General features: G+C 51.7%; 1 protein-coding gene across 2 annotated transcripts; it reads left to right on the forward strand.

Moving 5' to 3' along the window:
* The first annotated feature begins 219 nt into the window (after window positions 1-219).
* On the forward strand, window positions 220-14,824 carry trim33l (tripartite motif containing 33, like). 2 transcript variants are annotated; one of them, XM_070967424.1, is made up of 14 exons: window positions 220-522; window positions 2,881-2,928; window positions 3,646-3,781; window positions 3,902-4,040; window positions 4,608-4,724; window positions 5,691-5,805; window positions 6,936-7,082; window positions 7,228-7,339; window positions 7,806-8,605; window positions 10,482-10,663; window positions 12,412-12,523; window positions 12,940-12,996; window positions 13,652-13,777; window positions 14,181-14,824. In XM_070967424.1, the coding sequence occupies exons 2-14, from the start codon at window positions 2,884-2,886 to the stop codon at window positions 14,694-14,696; spliced, it is 2,604 nt and encodes an 867-aa protein (XP_070823525.1). In that variant the 5' UTR covers window positions 220-522; window positions 2,881-2,883; the 3' UTR covers window positions 14,697-14,824. The 2 variants fall into 2 exon arrangements, with proteins under 2 accessions (XP_070823525.1, XP_070823524.1); XM_070967423.1 differs by lacking the exon at window positions 220-522 and having other exon boundaries at window positions 2,842-2,928; window positions 14,181-14,823.
* The last annotated feature ends 510 nt before the right edge of the window (window positions 14,825-15,334 follow it).

Below are 15,334 nucleotides of genomic sequence, written 5' to 3' on the forward strand. Positions count from 1 at the left end.
GCGTTTCCTCCTTTTCTCTCGGTCACCATAGAGACCTCAAACAAACAGACTTCTGTGGACCCGCAGCCTGAGAGCGTGACCTGCTGTTACACTCCTGTACAGCAGAGGGCGGTGTGCAGCCATCCTGCAGCAAAGCGAGCCAGGAAGAAGAAGAAGAAGAAGAAGAAGAAGAAGAGGAAGAAGAAGAAGAAGAAGAAGAAGAAGAAGAAGAAGAAGAAGAAGAAGAAGAAGAAGAAGAAGAAGAAGAAGAAGAAGAAGAAGAAGAAGAAGAAGAAGAAGAAGAAGAAGAAGAGGAGTAGCAGTAGCAGTAGTACAAGTGGTTTTGGTCTGCAGGTGACATTTGGACGGAGCTTTTCATGTTCGTTTTCTTTTTGTTCTTCTTCGGCTCCTCCGGCAGCGGAGGACCCGGATGTTACGCTGAATTCAACAACGGACGAGACGAAACGAGCTGACAGTGGAGACCCAGAGGACCAAAGAAAGGCAGCAGCTTCCTGCCGTCGTGTCAGTGACACACAGGTACAGGTGAGCTCACGTGCACTGCCGCGGCCAGGTGTCCAGGTCTGAGCAGCGCAGGCGCTGATGATAGAGCAGTTCAATGAGGGGATGTCTGTTATCAAAGCTGTTGCCACAGCTGGACAGGAAGTGTGTGTCACGTGCTACTGTCAGCTGATCAGCCCACCTGTCAAACAGCGTGCAGCCGCGAGGAGAGTAGAGGTGGAGACATGAAGGTGGAGGTCCATCTGTCCTCTTAGAGGACACAGACAGACAGACCGCTGTCCTCACCATGTCCACACTTTTCAGTCAGACGGCTGGTCGTGTTGTTGTTGACAGGACCTGGTCCTGGTCCTGGTCCTGGTCCTGGTCCTGGGCCTGGTCCTGGTCCTGGTCCTGGTCCTGGTCCTGGTCCTGGACCTGGACCTGGACCTGATCAGCTCCACAGTCTCGTGAACGAGACGGACCAATGAGAAAGCACCTGCAGTGAAGTCCTACTGTAACAGATATGTGATGACTTGATAAAAAGCCGTAACCAATGGCAACCGAGAGCTGTAGTCTGTGTGCGCGCGTGTGTGTGTGTGTGTGTGTGTGTGTGTTCTCAGTATTACTGATGAAGCACACGTGGTCATGTCTGAAGCCTCTCGTGTGTGTCTGTTCTTCAACGTTACTTCATCATTTACCGCTGAAGACCGTCTTCACGGACGGCGGCCGAGACGTAACGGAGCAGTCTGGGACGAATCGAGAGAAGAAGAAAAGGTGTCCTGACGGAGGGATGCCAGACGATGATGATGGTGTGAAGTTACAGACCATAGAGGGAAACTGGTCATGAAAACTGGTGTGAATATAAGACAGAACACAGACCAGCGGCACTCAGCGTCCTTCAGGTGTGCGTCTCTGGCCTGTCCTCCTCCCTGTGGACAGCACGTCATTTTAAACTCCTTCATAAGATTTTTCTCTGGAAACTGAGCGCAGCTGAGTGTGGATGTTGGTTTTTGTGGCTTTGTAGTATAATTTCTAACAGGTATGTGAAGAATGAAGTGAAACACTGCACTGCGGGGGGGGGGGGGGGCAGACCCACAGATCCCACAGAGGCAACCAAGCAGCAGCACACCTGACTTGACTCATTTCATCAACTGATCTCAGTCTTCAGACAGCTGATTGGTCAAACTGTGAGCTCTTGGTTGGTTGGAAGAAAAACCTGCAGCCACACGGCCTCTGTGGGATGAGTCTGCCCCCCCCCCGCTCTAAGCGATGGTAGACAACAGGAGCAGCGTTGTAGAGCAGGATATGGTAGCAGAAATTTGAAATGAAAAGCAGCACATAAGATAAAGAGACGCAGAGATCACGAGGGCGGGGCGCCTGCATCATGGATCTTTGGGGTTTCCCATGGCCTCGCAGGTGTCTTTGCAGCTGTCTTAGCCAGTCTTAACCGGTTTCAGCCGGTGTTGTGTGTGACCTAACATAACCCTGTGTGTCCTTATGTAACCTTACAGTATTCGATCCATGTCTGAGTATCTGTTATAACCATGAAAGAACTGAACGCTGTGATTTACTGTGCTTTAACGAATGCTGGTTCAGGATGATTCAATATGCTTTACTATGTTTTAATATACTCTCAAAGTGCACTTCAAGATTATGATTGTGTGATATGTCTTTATGCTTTGTATGCAATGACAGTCAGAGGCTGATGGTGTAATTTCAGAAGAATAGAAAGAAAATAAAAAGATGACGTAATGGTGAAAAAATAGAAGGCGCTCAGAAAAAAGAGAAGACGTCCTGAGGGCGGGGGTGACCTCGAGATGAAAGACGGAGCGCTGAGCGTTCGTTCAGTTACCGCCGTGCGTTTGTGACTCCTGCAGACTCTTTCTGAGCAGCTGAACTGGACTGTTTCTGGCCCGTCGTGGATTGTGTCTGTCGGCCTTCACATCCCACGACAGCTTGAAGCTTCGGGTTCTTTCCAGCACAGAAGTCTGTCGTAGTTTTTGGGAAACGTCTTCTTCGTGTCTTTTTCTCTTTGTCTCAAAACGGGCTGAACCTTCCTTCAGAGAAGATGACGCTGCAGATCTTCACCTTTTTTCACTCTGTAGTTTTGTCTGATTTACGTCTCCTGCGGGCTTTAGGACCCGGGGCAGACCGGACCAGGTCTCTAGGTTCAGGTTACCAGGCGTGAGGGATGTTGACATGAAAACGTTACGGTTCTTCTGCCCGTAAAGCCATGCCCCCCCGCGGAGCTGTGGCGACCTCTGGCGGGGTCGGGAGCCCGGATTGGGAAGCCGTGGACTTTCCTGATCGTTACCTGCGGCAGCGGAGGAGGGTGATCCCTCTGATGTGTGTTCTGTTTGTACGTGTTGGACATTAATAATGTCCTCTGTGTCTGTCCTCCAGGACATGAGCAGCATGGCGACGACAGCAGGCCCAGGACACACTCAGCAGGTAAGACAAGCTGTGGTTCGGGGACCCCCAGAGGACCTCCGGGGCTCCTGCTCCGGGTCCTCTCTGAGGAGCGTCTTCGTCCTCTGAGCGTATGGACGGACATGAGACACGGAGGCCTGCTGGTCTGTGCTGTGTGTTAATGAAACACACTGATCACAGCAGGTGTGTCTCACCTGTGTGTGAAGGACCTCTCAGCTGAGACGTCCTTTGTCCTTGTCTTTTGTCAGTTGGACAAAACAAAGTTTGATAATTCTTTTCCTTTTGGATGAAGTACTTCAGGAAACTTCTGACGCGTATATTCGTACTTTTACTTCAGAGTACTTCATCCACCTCCGTCTAAAGTGTTCTGGAACGTGTCTGACCTGCAGCCGATCAGTGTTTTCATTAAGAAACTTTTCTTTTTGTATTTTGAACTTTATTTTGAAAGTCTGACCGTCAGTCACTTTATTTTGAAGCACCTGTTGAAGAGCAGAGTGTCCTCAACATCTCACCTGTATTCAGCTCCTAAAGTACTAATACACACTCTGGAAATACTCCACTATGAGTAAAAGTCCTGCATTCAGACACTGGCTGAAGTAAAAGTATGTGAGTATTGTTAAAGTACTTGAAGTACTCGTGGTGTGTGAGTAAAGTGTTCCTCTCTGCTGTCTGTGGATTCATGTTCCTGCTGCATTCATGTGTTCATTCATGCCCCCCCCCCCCCCCCCCCCCCCCCAGTGCGGCAGCTGTGACGAGGCGTCCTCCACCTGTTGGTGTCTGGACTGTGATGAAGCTCTGTGTGACGCGTGTCTGTCGGCTCATCGCAGAGTGACCGTCACCAGGTCACACAGGATCCTCAACCAGCTGCCGGCCGGTCAGCAAACATTCTGCTCCTCCATTTTTCTTCTTCTCTCCTTCCTCCTCCTCCTCCTCCTCCTCAGAGAGCCGCTCTGATCGCCCCATGATCAATAAAGTTTTTACTTTCTGTCTCCAGGAGGCGCCTCCTCTCCTCCTCCCAGTCCCCCCATCAAGTTCTGTAGTCTCCACCCGTCTGAGCAGCTCAAACTCTACTGCGTCACCTGCAGCCGACTCACCTGCAGAGACTGTCAGCTCATGGCTCACATCAACCACAGGTGCACAGGCCACGCCCACTGACCAGGTGTTCTCTCTCACTCTGTCTCATGTGTCTCTGCCCGGTGAAGGTTGGTGTTCCTGTACAATGCTCTGTCTGTCTGTCTGTCTGTCTCTCTGCCTGCCTGTCTGTCTGTCTGTCTGTCTGTCTGTCTGTCTGTCTGTCTGTCTGTCCGTCTGTCTGTCCCTCTGTCTGTCCCTCTGTCTGTCTCTCTGTCTCTCTGTCTGTCTGTCTGTCTGTCTGTCTGTCTGTCTGTCTGTCTGTCTGTCTGTCTGTCTGTCTGTCTCTCTGCCTGTCTGTCTCTATGTCTCTCTGCCTGTCTGTCTCTCTGTCTCTCTGCCTGTCTGCCTGTCTGTCTGTCTGTCTGTCTGTCTGTCTGTCTGTCTGTCCGTCTGTCTGTCTGTCCCTCTGTCTGTCTGTCTGTCTGTCTGTCTGTCTGTCTGTCTGTCTGTCTGTCTGTCTGTCTGTCTCTCTGCCTGTCTGTCTCTCTGTCTCTCTGCCTGTCTGTCTGTCTGTCCTTGTGGAGCTCCTCTGGTCTCACCTGTGTTGCTCCTCCTCCTCCTCTCAGGTATCACTTTGTCAGTGAGGTGTTGGACAGTGTGAAGAAGCAGCTGCAGGTCTTGGTCCAGCCGCTCCGGGCGCACAGCGACACAGTGAGGCAGAGTCTGCTGGACATGGAGACCAGGTACAGACCACAATCTGAACATCTCATTGTTTTAATGAAGGAGCTTCTTTTCATCATCTCAAAGAGACTCAAGCAGAGACTCATCTTCATCAGGAACGGAACGTTCTCCGTCTGCTCTCGACAAGAAGACGTCTTCAGCTCACTGAGAACCAGAACCAGAGAACCGAGCTCGTCCCTCCGGTTCTCAGACCTTTCCTCCAGCTTCCAGTTCCTCAGAGAACGGAGGCTCTAAAGATCTGCTGCTGGTTCAGAAAGTCACTCCATCAGCTCGCTCTGCTCTGCTGGAGGAACCTCAAGCAGCAGAACCTTTACATCTCCAGGAAGCTTTCAGCCGGTAGAACCTCGAGTCAGAACCAAACAGGATGAAGCTGCACACAGAAGGAACAAACGACTTCCTGATGGTCTGTGATGCGGCTCGAGCCCAGAACCACGTTCCAGAGGACATGAAGGACTGCCGTTCTGCCGGCCCTCTGATTGGTCGGTTTCTCTGCGGAACCTTTTCACCTCAGCTCTATTTCTGGTTCCATTGGATCCAATTTAAGTCACATTTGTTCCGTCTCAACTGCTTTTCGTCGCTCTTTGTTTCTGAATGTGGTTCTGCTGGTTTGCGGGTGACAGACCACCTCAGCGCTCGGTCTCAGGTGGTCTTCTTCACGGCCTTCATGTCGTGTTCTTCACTTCAGTCAGCTCGACTTTGGTTCTTTGGAGTCGCTGCTGTCGGCTTTCAGAACGTCTTTTGTTTGGTGCATCGTCCTCGACCGCATTAACACAGAAACAATGTAGAAGAAGACCACCGTCCACAGAGAGCTCTGTACTCGTTTGTGAAGCTTTCCACCTGCCGGCCTTTGCCATGGGACGACCACACCTGCCGAACTGGTTTATTTTAACGGCTGAATGTTGTTGACGGACGTCTCTCTGCTGTATTAACCTCTGAATTAAAGCCATCGTTGTGTTGGTGTCTTCCAGGATTCAGGACATTGCTGAGACCGAGTCTCAAATGAAGATGGAGCTGCAGCAGTCGTACAACGTCATAATTGAACGTCTGAGGAAGAGGATGGAAAACATCCTGAAAGAGACGAAGGTGACGTCCAGAAACTCAGATTCACTCCACGAGTCTGTTTGGACATTCTGTCAGTGTCACTAACCTACACTCATCCAACACGACTCATCCAACACGACTCATCCAACCCGACTCATCCAACCCGACTCATCCAACACGACTCATCCAACCCGACTCATCCAACCCGACTCATCCAACGCGACTCATCCAACGCGACTCATCCAACGCGACTCATCCAACGCAACTCATCCAACACGACTCATCCAACACGACTCATCCAACGCAACTCATCCAACGCGACTCATCCAACGCAACTCATCCAACACGACTCATCCAACACGACTCATCCAACCCGACTCATCCAACGCGACTCATCCAACGCAACTCATCCAACACGACTCATCCAACACGACTCATCCAACCCGACTCATCCAACACAACTCGTCCAACGCAACTCATCCAACACGACTCATCCAACACGACTCATCCAACACGACTCGTCCAACGCAACTCATCCAACACGACTCATCCAACACGACTCATCCAACACGACTCATCCAACACGACTCATCCAACACGACTCATCCAACGCGACTCATCCAACGCGACTCATCCAACCCGACTCATCCAACCCGACTCATCCAACACGACTCATCCAACACGTTTCAACATACTGACCTGGTGTCAGTTTTTGAATGAAATGATTTGAGGATGAAGGTCGTCTCGTCTCAGATGTGGTCAGAGAATGTTTATGATGTGAGTCCTGTTTTCTTCTTCTACTGAAGCAAAGATTGGTTTGTCGTCTCCTGTCATTGGTTGATTGTGCCATCAGCACTCGTGCAGTGGATGGATGTTGTGGTCTGACTTAGACGATAGCAAACAAAGGAAATACAAACAAAGTTTATTTAACACAAGTCGAAGTTGGAATCCGTCAGATTTCAGTCCTGGTGGATTTGGTGACACCTGTGGTTACTGATGGTAACAGCAAGCGCAGTTTCACCTTCCAAAGTTACCCAACATTCAAGCTTCCTGTCAGTTCCACAGACACACACTGATGAAGGGCTGAACCTCTCAGTGACGATGAGCTCTGAAGTTCAGATCAGTCTCGTGTGTGAGCTGTTGCTCAGTTCGAATCTCGTTGTTTCGAGCAGACGGTGTTTGAGTTGGAGCTGAAGGAGATTCGGAGGAGGATGGAGGAGCTGAAGCAGCTGCAGCAGAATCAACGGTCGCTCACTGAGACGGCAGAAAAAGCCCAGAACATCAACGACCTGTCGGCTCTGCTGGCCTACGGAGCTCAGGTACGTCACACTGTGTCTCCACCGAGCTCGTCCACACCTCCACAGCTCCTACACCAACATGCTGTGTGCATGTACACTGTGCATGTACATGTACACAGTGTACATGTGATCTGATGTTTGACCTTCGCCGTGTCTCCGTCTGCAGATTCAGTCTCAGCTGAAGTACTTTCCTGAGCAGGGCTTCTCTCCTCCTCGGACCATGGCTCAGCTGAAGGTCGTCACGGACAGGATGTCTCTGGAGACCATTTTGAAGTTTGGTACGTGAAGCTGTTTTTGGTGGTTTGAGCTCTTTGTGTCCATGTTGTTGTCCTCGTCCCGGACTTAAACGCTCAGTTCGGCCTTCACCTCCTCCGTTCAGGAGGAAACAGTAGAAAGCAGCGTGGAGGGCAGTGGCCATGTTGCCATGGTTACTCAGTGACTGAACAGTCCTCCTCCAATCAGAAGCTCTCTTGCCTCGCGTCTCGCTGCTGTTGCGTCTTCACGAGATGAAGAAGGAAAAATGCTGCCGCTTAAAAACAATAAAAGAATAAAAATGTTCGTGGCTGATTCCATCTGGGCCAATCAGAGTCATGTGACCCATGAACCAGCGCTGATTGGCTGTCAGAGGCTTTGTGATTCTGGTTCTGACTCACAGACAGCAGTTGGCAGCGTCTCGCCGTCTGTCCTTCTGCAGGACGTTTCTGTCGCAGTGATGATCTGCTGACTCGATGTTTCTGTTTCCAGGTGTGCTTGAAGCGTCGTGGATTCCCTTCTCTGTCTCACGAACCTCCAGTCAGAGCAGAGACTCTCTGGTCAGCGCCTCCTCCTCCTCCGCCTCCTCCGCCTTGTCCTCTGTCACCTCTACCTGTCCTGCGGTCAACCTGCAGCCGGTCAGCTTTGGTCTGTCTCTGCCCTGCACGGTCCTCGGTCTCGTCCAGCCCTCGTTGGTTTTGAACGGACTGACCGCTCCCCATCAGAATCAGCCCACCGCCGTCCTGCTGCCCGGCAGTCAGACTGTGTACCAGGTGTCCTGTGTGCCTCAGTTTCCCATGATGCTCAGTCAGAGCCCGTCCTACAACTTTCCAAACCCCCAGCCTCTCGAAGACAGAAGCTGCATGGCTGTAACCAGCGGCCCTGTGTCCTCCCCCGGACGTCCCTTCTCTGATACCGGCCCCCAGTCCTCCTCTCTGAAACGGAGTCCTGTGGTGAGGGCGGTGGCGGACTCTGCCTGTGGTCGCAGGGTAAAGTGGGTCACAGCAAGGCGGCGAAAACCTGCAGACAAAGAACCAACGTCCACCGTGTTTGAAGACACCGTACCTGCAAGTAAAGCATCTGCACCTGAGGTGTCAAACAGAGACGCCGGAGAACCGAGCTCACTGACTGGACACCCAGACTACAGCCAGAGCCAATGGCAGCCCAGAGTGTCTCTGCTCAGACTGCCCGTGTCTCCACCCCGCCCCGGATGTCCCCTCCCGGGCTTCCGTCTCGTCCCCGGTGACGATGAAGATGAGATTTGCATGGAAGAGATGAGTGAGGACGCTCAGGTAGGTAGCTACCTGTGCTCATAATCTGCTGAAGTAATCCAGGCTAACATGCTGCCGTCAGTTAGCATGATGCTGACCGTGTGATCGCAGCTGTCTGACGTGTGTAGCTCAGCCTCCCAGCATGCACTGGGGCACTAGATTCAGGGACACGAGTGTAATTATGATGTCATTGTGTATGGCCTGGTTTTTTGTTTGGCTGCTGGTCGTTTTCCTGCTGCTCCTCGACCAGAATTCACACTTTCAGGTGACTTTTACCTGAATGGGCTCTCAAAGCGACGATCGCAGCAGCTCAGCCGACGGTGCTGAAGTATCCTGACGTTCAGATGGACGGAGACGTTCAGCAGCAGACCTCTGAGTTCCGGTGTGTTCTGACTCCACTGATGGTGTAATTAGTGGTGGATCTCCACCACTAATGGACTCTCCGTCCTTGATGCTGTTGGTCCCGCAGGTGTGGGCGGTGTCCTCCTGAAGGCTCGTGTCCCGCTCGGCTCCTCCAGGACAGCCGCTGTACCTGCTCCATGAGTGACAGCGGGCTGATGTTTGTCACTGCGTCGCCTCCTCTGTAGCATCATAGGTTTCGGTTCCATCTTCGTGCCTCGCGTAGCCTGGCAGGGAACTTAATTGTCCTGCGGCTGTCTGTATATTGTCTTGGTTTTTTGAGGATTGGGGGTGGACAGTCATGATCCAGGTTTCTATGGTTTTCCTGCCAGGTGAACCCCTTCCCCTGCCACGCCCTGCGGAGTAACATCTCTTTGGTTGTGAACCTTAAAAACTGAGCGTGGCGGCTGCGGTCCTAACGATCTGTGGTGGATAGTTAAAACTGAAGTTTCAAGCCACATAGGACCAAAAATCAAAATTCAGCTGTGTTCAGCTGTTCAGGAAAAATCTTCTTGATGGTGTTCAATAAAGATTAAGGTTAAGTAGTTATGGTAAAACACACAAACATGAGTTATAAGAGAAAACATGCTTGAAGGCCTCGTCAGACCGTGAGACCATATGAGACGAGCAGAGTTCAGCACACAGAAGCAGCTGCAGAGACACCTGTGTGAGACATCGGACCGTCCCAGAACGCCCTGATGACAATGAGGCTGAGCTCTTTCAGTCTGCAGAGCGGGCGTCTCTGCTTTTAGCTCGAGACGCTCGCAGAGTAAATTTTCCTCGGATGAAACCATCGTTGCTGATTCCTTCTCGGATCCCTCCGGCCCCCCGTAGATGGCTGCCTCTGCCCTTCCGCCTCGTCCAGCCTGGTGTTCACCTTCACACTTTCTTCTTTTATTGTCTCTAATTGTTCTTCACTCTTTTGGTGAAACCCTCTTAGTTCTTGTAAAATCAGCTCTTCTTCCTCCGCCTGGCTGATGGCTAGCTCACACTTGCTAGCTGCTAGTTGTTGCTGCGCCCCGTCTTTCTGTCCTGTCTGTCTCCGGATGGCGTGAATTGCTCAGGGGGGTGGTGTAACCTTTAGCCCCCTCTCTCTGGGGGAATTTCTCTAATTAGTCTGGTTCAATCGGGAGCTCTCTCGCTATGCGGCCATCTTGATGGCGTTCCAACCGGAAGTCGACCTGATCTCGCGGTAAAACCAGCCTATAACTTCCTGTGTGTTCTTACAGAGCTGCAGGCTGTCACGTAAACTAGCCAATGATTAGACTGAAGTCCTTTATTTCGATAGTCCTGAGGTCACGTGACCATTTTCGTGGCACGTCCTGGCGTTTGGCTGTCATGTCCGGGCAGAACTGAAAGCGCTAACCTCCATTATTGAGCTGGCGTAAATCGGCCTCTCGTGAGCCGCCGCGGACACGGAGCTCGCTGAAGCGCGTGAAACGCCGCCGTGTGACGTCATCCGTGTGAAAGAGCTCTGTTCCTCTCTGGTTTGTTCTAGTCCCTCGCTGATGATGTCAAGGACGACAACATGGAGCCGCCGTCGTCGCCGGAGTCTCCCGTGACTCTGCAGGTGGTTTGGTGCTCCGCCTGCGGATCAGCCTACGGGTCCATCATCTGCTCGTCCTGCGGTCGAGGGTTCCACAGAGACTGCCACCTTCCCCCCGTCGGACCTGACGTCTGGTAAGAATCAATACTCAAGACGTGTTTAAGGCCAGTGCCCAGTAAGGCGGGCAGGGTGCGACCCTCGGGTGTCAGCGACAGCCTCGTTAGAGTCCCACTCTTGTCATTGGGGGGCTCCTAGAGCCATGTGTGGACGGCTTTGTTTATTTTCAGAGGCTGAGTTTTGAATCTCTTTGGCAGAGATGAAAGGACGGCACTGTATGTGGGAGATAGGTGGTGTCTCAGACCCCCCCCCCCGTTCAGAGACGGCTTTCAACCTTGACATAGATGGCTTCTCCCACTCCTCTTTCAAACCATCTGTCTTTGTCCAGAATATGCACATTGCGCCTTAATGGGGGGTCGTCTGCCTCACAACAGAGTGATACCATCCTTGGTTTGGGGGTTGGCCTCACTCAGAGGATAAATACTTGAACCTAACAGCATTTCATTGGACGAGAGCTGTCCTCCTGATGCAGCCTGCTCGGATGAGACGAAACGTCTTCCAAGACAAACTGACAAAGTCCAGTTGCGATCGATTGAATGCCCTGAAGCTAACAATGACCTGGATGGATGAGAATATTCACAGGCTTGCTCTTCGCTCACCGCCAGGTAGGGAGAGGCGCTGAGCGGAGGCGGCGGAGCTCAGGTATACGTCATCAACAAGCTAACGTTAGCATTGTATTTAGCTTAACGGTAGTTCGTAAACGCTGCCTCTTCACAAACCTGGAGCCCGATCTGACTACTGACATTTCGCCATGCAAGACTCTCCCTGCCGAGATCGTGATATGTGTTTAAAGTTGTATTTGATAGTTCAGGGAACTCAGAAACACACAGAAGAAGTTTTTCCTCCATTTCTCTCCCTCCTCTGTTTGTATGTGTCGCTTTTGGTTACATCACACAGAGCTGTTATCTCATTGGTTGCGCTTTGAAAGGTCAGCGGCAAATGAGGTCAAAGTTCAAGTAATTCCGGTCAGCCGGCGCAAAGCGTTTTCACCGCTGATCATGTGCAGGGGCCGTCAGGGTGCGTTCGTCTGACACGGGTCACTTCCTGCTCAGCAGAAGCTTAGATCAATGAAAGAGACAGAAACCAGCATATAACATGTTTATTATCAGGATGCGAGCGTGACGTCCAATCAGCTCCGGCCTCTTTGGAAACCAGCTGGTGCATCAGGTACGAGAACGAGTGACTGAAGCTTCTGTTCAAGGAGCAGGAAGTTAAAGCTGCGACGCTGAAGCTCAGACCGCCGTGACAGCGAGAAGCTCAGACGCCTTCACTCACCAGGAACGAGACCGGCTGCAGACCGCTTCACACAACACACGGCGGTCTTAAACAGGCCGGCGGTCTAAAGCAGGCCGGCGGTCTAAAGCAGGCCGGCGGTCTAAAGCAGGAACCTTCTGGTTCCTGTCTCTGGATCTGGATCCGTCAGTCCGCCTCCTCTCCGGTCACGGCTGAAATGAGGTGTCTGTAACGTCATTGGCTGACAAATCCTTCATGGTGAGAGATCTGATCCTGAAAAGAGACCAGCGCTGATGGACGCTTGTCCTCCAGTCAGTTTATCATCAGTCACGGAGGACAGCAGGGACAGCAGCCAGTCCAGATGACATGAGGTCCCAGTCTAGGTTCTTCTGGGTTCAGATCTAAGCGACCGTTTCTCTGAAAACCGATTGTTGCCTCATTGAAGGTTTTGGCGTCTCAGTCGAGGTGAGACCCAGACGTCTCTTTTCTAAGCTGTCGGTGAACCCTGTCTGTCCCTGTCTTTGTCTTCCAGGTTGGAGTGGACCTGTTCACTGTGTCAAGACCTGTCAGACCCCTCAGACCCCTACAGCTCTGAAAGACCACAACGACCTCAGAGTCCCTGTTTGAGTCTGCTGGACCAGAGGGTCAGAGTCCACACACACACACACGCACACACACACACACACACACACACACACACACACACACACACACACACACACACACACTGACACACACACACACACACACTGACACACACACACACACGCACACACACAGACACACACACACGCATGCACGCACACACTGACACATGCACAAACACACACACGCACGCACGCACACACACGCACGCACACACACACCGACCCACGCGCACGCACGCACGCTGACCAGGACACGCCGCTGGTCCTCCTGCTGGATCCGGGTTCACGCCGCCTTCAGGTTCACTGAGGACTGTTTGGACGTGGACCGGCGGCAGCGTCTGGTGTTCGGGCGGCGGCTGGAAGCCGTTTGTGCGACCTGTGTGTGGAACTGTTGTGTGTTGTGTGTGTTTCAGAGGTGTGAGAGTCTGCTGCTGCACCTGAAGGTCGACGCCTGCGGTCGTCTGTCGGAGGTCAGTTCATCCACGGTGACTCACAGCTGAGCGATCAGTCTGCTGATCAGCTGACAGGAGATCAATGATGATGTTTCATTGATCTCTGCTGTCCAATCATCTGAAGTTTGAGCTTCTCATATTTTGATTTGCTGCTTTTCCTTCGAATGATCTGAACGCATTATGACGACGACGACGATGATGACGATGATGATGACGATGATGATGACGACGATGACGATGATGATGACGATGATGATGACAATGATGATGACGACGATGATGATGATGACGACGACGACAGCGACAACAGTGACAACGATGATGACTATGACGATGATGATGATGACACTGATGATGATGATGATGACGACGATGACTATGAAGATGATGATGATAATGATGACTATGATGATGACGACGATGACGATGTTGATGATGACGATGATGTTGATGATGACGATGATGACGATGACAATGACACCAATGATGATGATGATGATGACGACGATGACGATGACGACGACGATGATGATGATGATGATGATGACGACGGCGACAACAGTGACAACGACGACGATGATGATGATGATGATGACGATGACGACGACGATGATGATGATGATGATGACGATGACGACGACGACGATGATGATGATGATGTTGTTGTTTACAGGCTGGCTTCGTTGCGGCGCGTCTGAACTTGATGTCGGAGCGTCTGACTCGCCGTCGATCTCCTTCGTATCAAACAGCTGCAGAGTTTCTGTCCGACGTCTCGAGTGTCTTCAGAGACGCTTCACAGGTACAAACTGTCCCTTTGATTGATTGATTGATTGATTTTATTCAATGTTTGGACTCGTCCTTCTTCTCCTTCTCCTCCTCCTCCTCCTCTTCCTTCTCCTTCTCCTCCTTCTTCTTCTCCTCCTCCTCCTCCTTCTTCTCCTTCTCCTTCTCCTTCTCCTTCTCCTCCCCCTCCTCCCCCTCCATGTCAGCCATCTTTATGTCATGTGATTCGTCTTTCTGTAACTTCCTGTGATGAAGCTTTTCCTGCATTTCAGAGAATACTTAGATTTCTGTTTAATATTTTAAAGTGAATTTCCCCTGTTACCTTCAAACGGTCTTGGCCTTCGTCACCACGACGCTCAAAGTCCACGTGCTGATTGGCTCTCTGATGTGTCGCTCCGCCTTTTCTCTTGTGTTTCCAGGACGACGGCGTTCTGAACAAACTGCAGGAGACTTTTCAGAGCAGGTTGATGGAAACCTTCAGTCCAGAGCTTCACTCAGCGCCGAGCAGCAGCAGCACCGAGGGAGACGACGGGTCAGAGCGGACGCCAGAGAGACAGGAAGTGGACGCCGGTGAGTCCAAGGAGTCAGAGCGGACGCCAGAGAGACAGGAAGTGGACGCCGGTGAGTCCAAGGAGTCAGAGCGGACGCCAGAGAGACAGGAAGTGGACGCCGGCAAGTCCAAGGAGTCAGAGCGGACGCCAGAGAGACAGGAAGTGGACGCCGGTGAGTCCAAGAAGTCAGAGCGGACGCCAGAGAGACAGGAAGTGAACGCCGGCGAGTCCAAGGTGACGGAGATGAGGAAGAGGCTGAGGCAGTTTCTGGATCTGGTGGGAACGTCGGCATCCAAGAGGAGGAAGATGGACAAGATGGAGGAGAGAGACAGAGGACAAAATGTTCAGGGCCAAAAACATCCTCTGACCTCCATCAACCAATAACAACAAAGTGTTCCTGTCGTCTCACCTGGGACTGAGCACAGGTGACGTCACCACTCAAGTTGAAACTGAAACAGGTTCTGTTAAAGCTTTGATGTAAACCGAAATACAATAAAGGTCTGAAGCTTTGAGTGACGTTTGGGTTTGTGGTGTGTGACGGCTCCAGAGACGTCCCACCTTTCAGGAAGTTAAGGTCGGTCACCTGTGAGCGGCGTCGGTCAGAGCTCGTGTTCGTCCACGGCCAGTGAAGCTGTAGGTCTGTGGTTCAGTGAACGCAGCGTCGGGACGTCGGCGCTGTCGATTCGTGATGTTGACTTCAGGTCGCTCAGCCTCTGGGTACGCTGCTCCAGGCTGACACTTCCCATGATGCACTGAGCGTCTCCTCTTCCTCTCCATCTGTAAGTCACTAACTTGGCTTCTTACCTAGAGGTTCTTGTCCTCATGAGGTTTGTCTCTGTCATTGAAGAGGACGTCCTGACCCGCCTCAGTCGTCTGCATGGTCTGTACCTACGTATGGTCTCACCTGCTGATGTCGTGAGCAGGTCGTTCAGACTGGTTGTTGTTTGTTACCTGTTTGTTTTTTTTACCTGTTGCAGCTTCAGTTCTTCAGACCTCAGTCGTGTCTGAGTGGATCAATACTC

The sequence above is a fragment of the Chaetodon trifascialis genome, chromosome 7 (assembly GCF_039877785.1).
Source record: "Chaetodon trifascialis isolate fChaTrf1 chromosome 7, fChaTrf1.hap1, whole genome shotgun sequence".
Taxonomy (NCBI): domain Eukaryota; kingdom Metazoa; phylum Chordata; class Actinopteri; order Chaetodontiformes; family Chaetodontidae; genus Chaetodon; species Chaetodon trifascialis.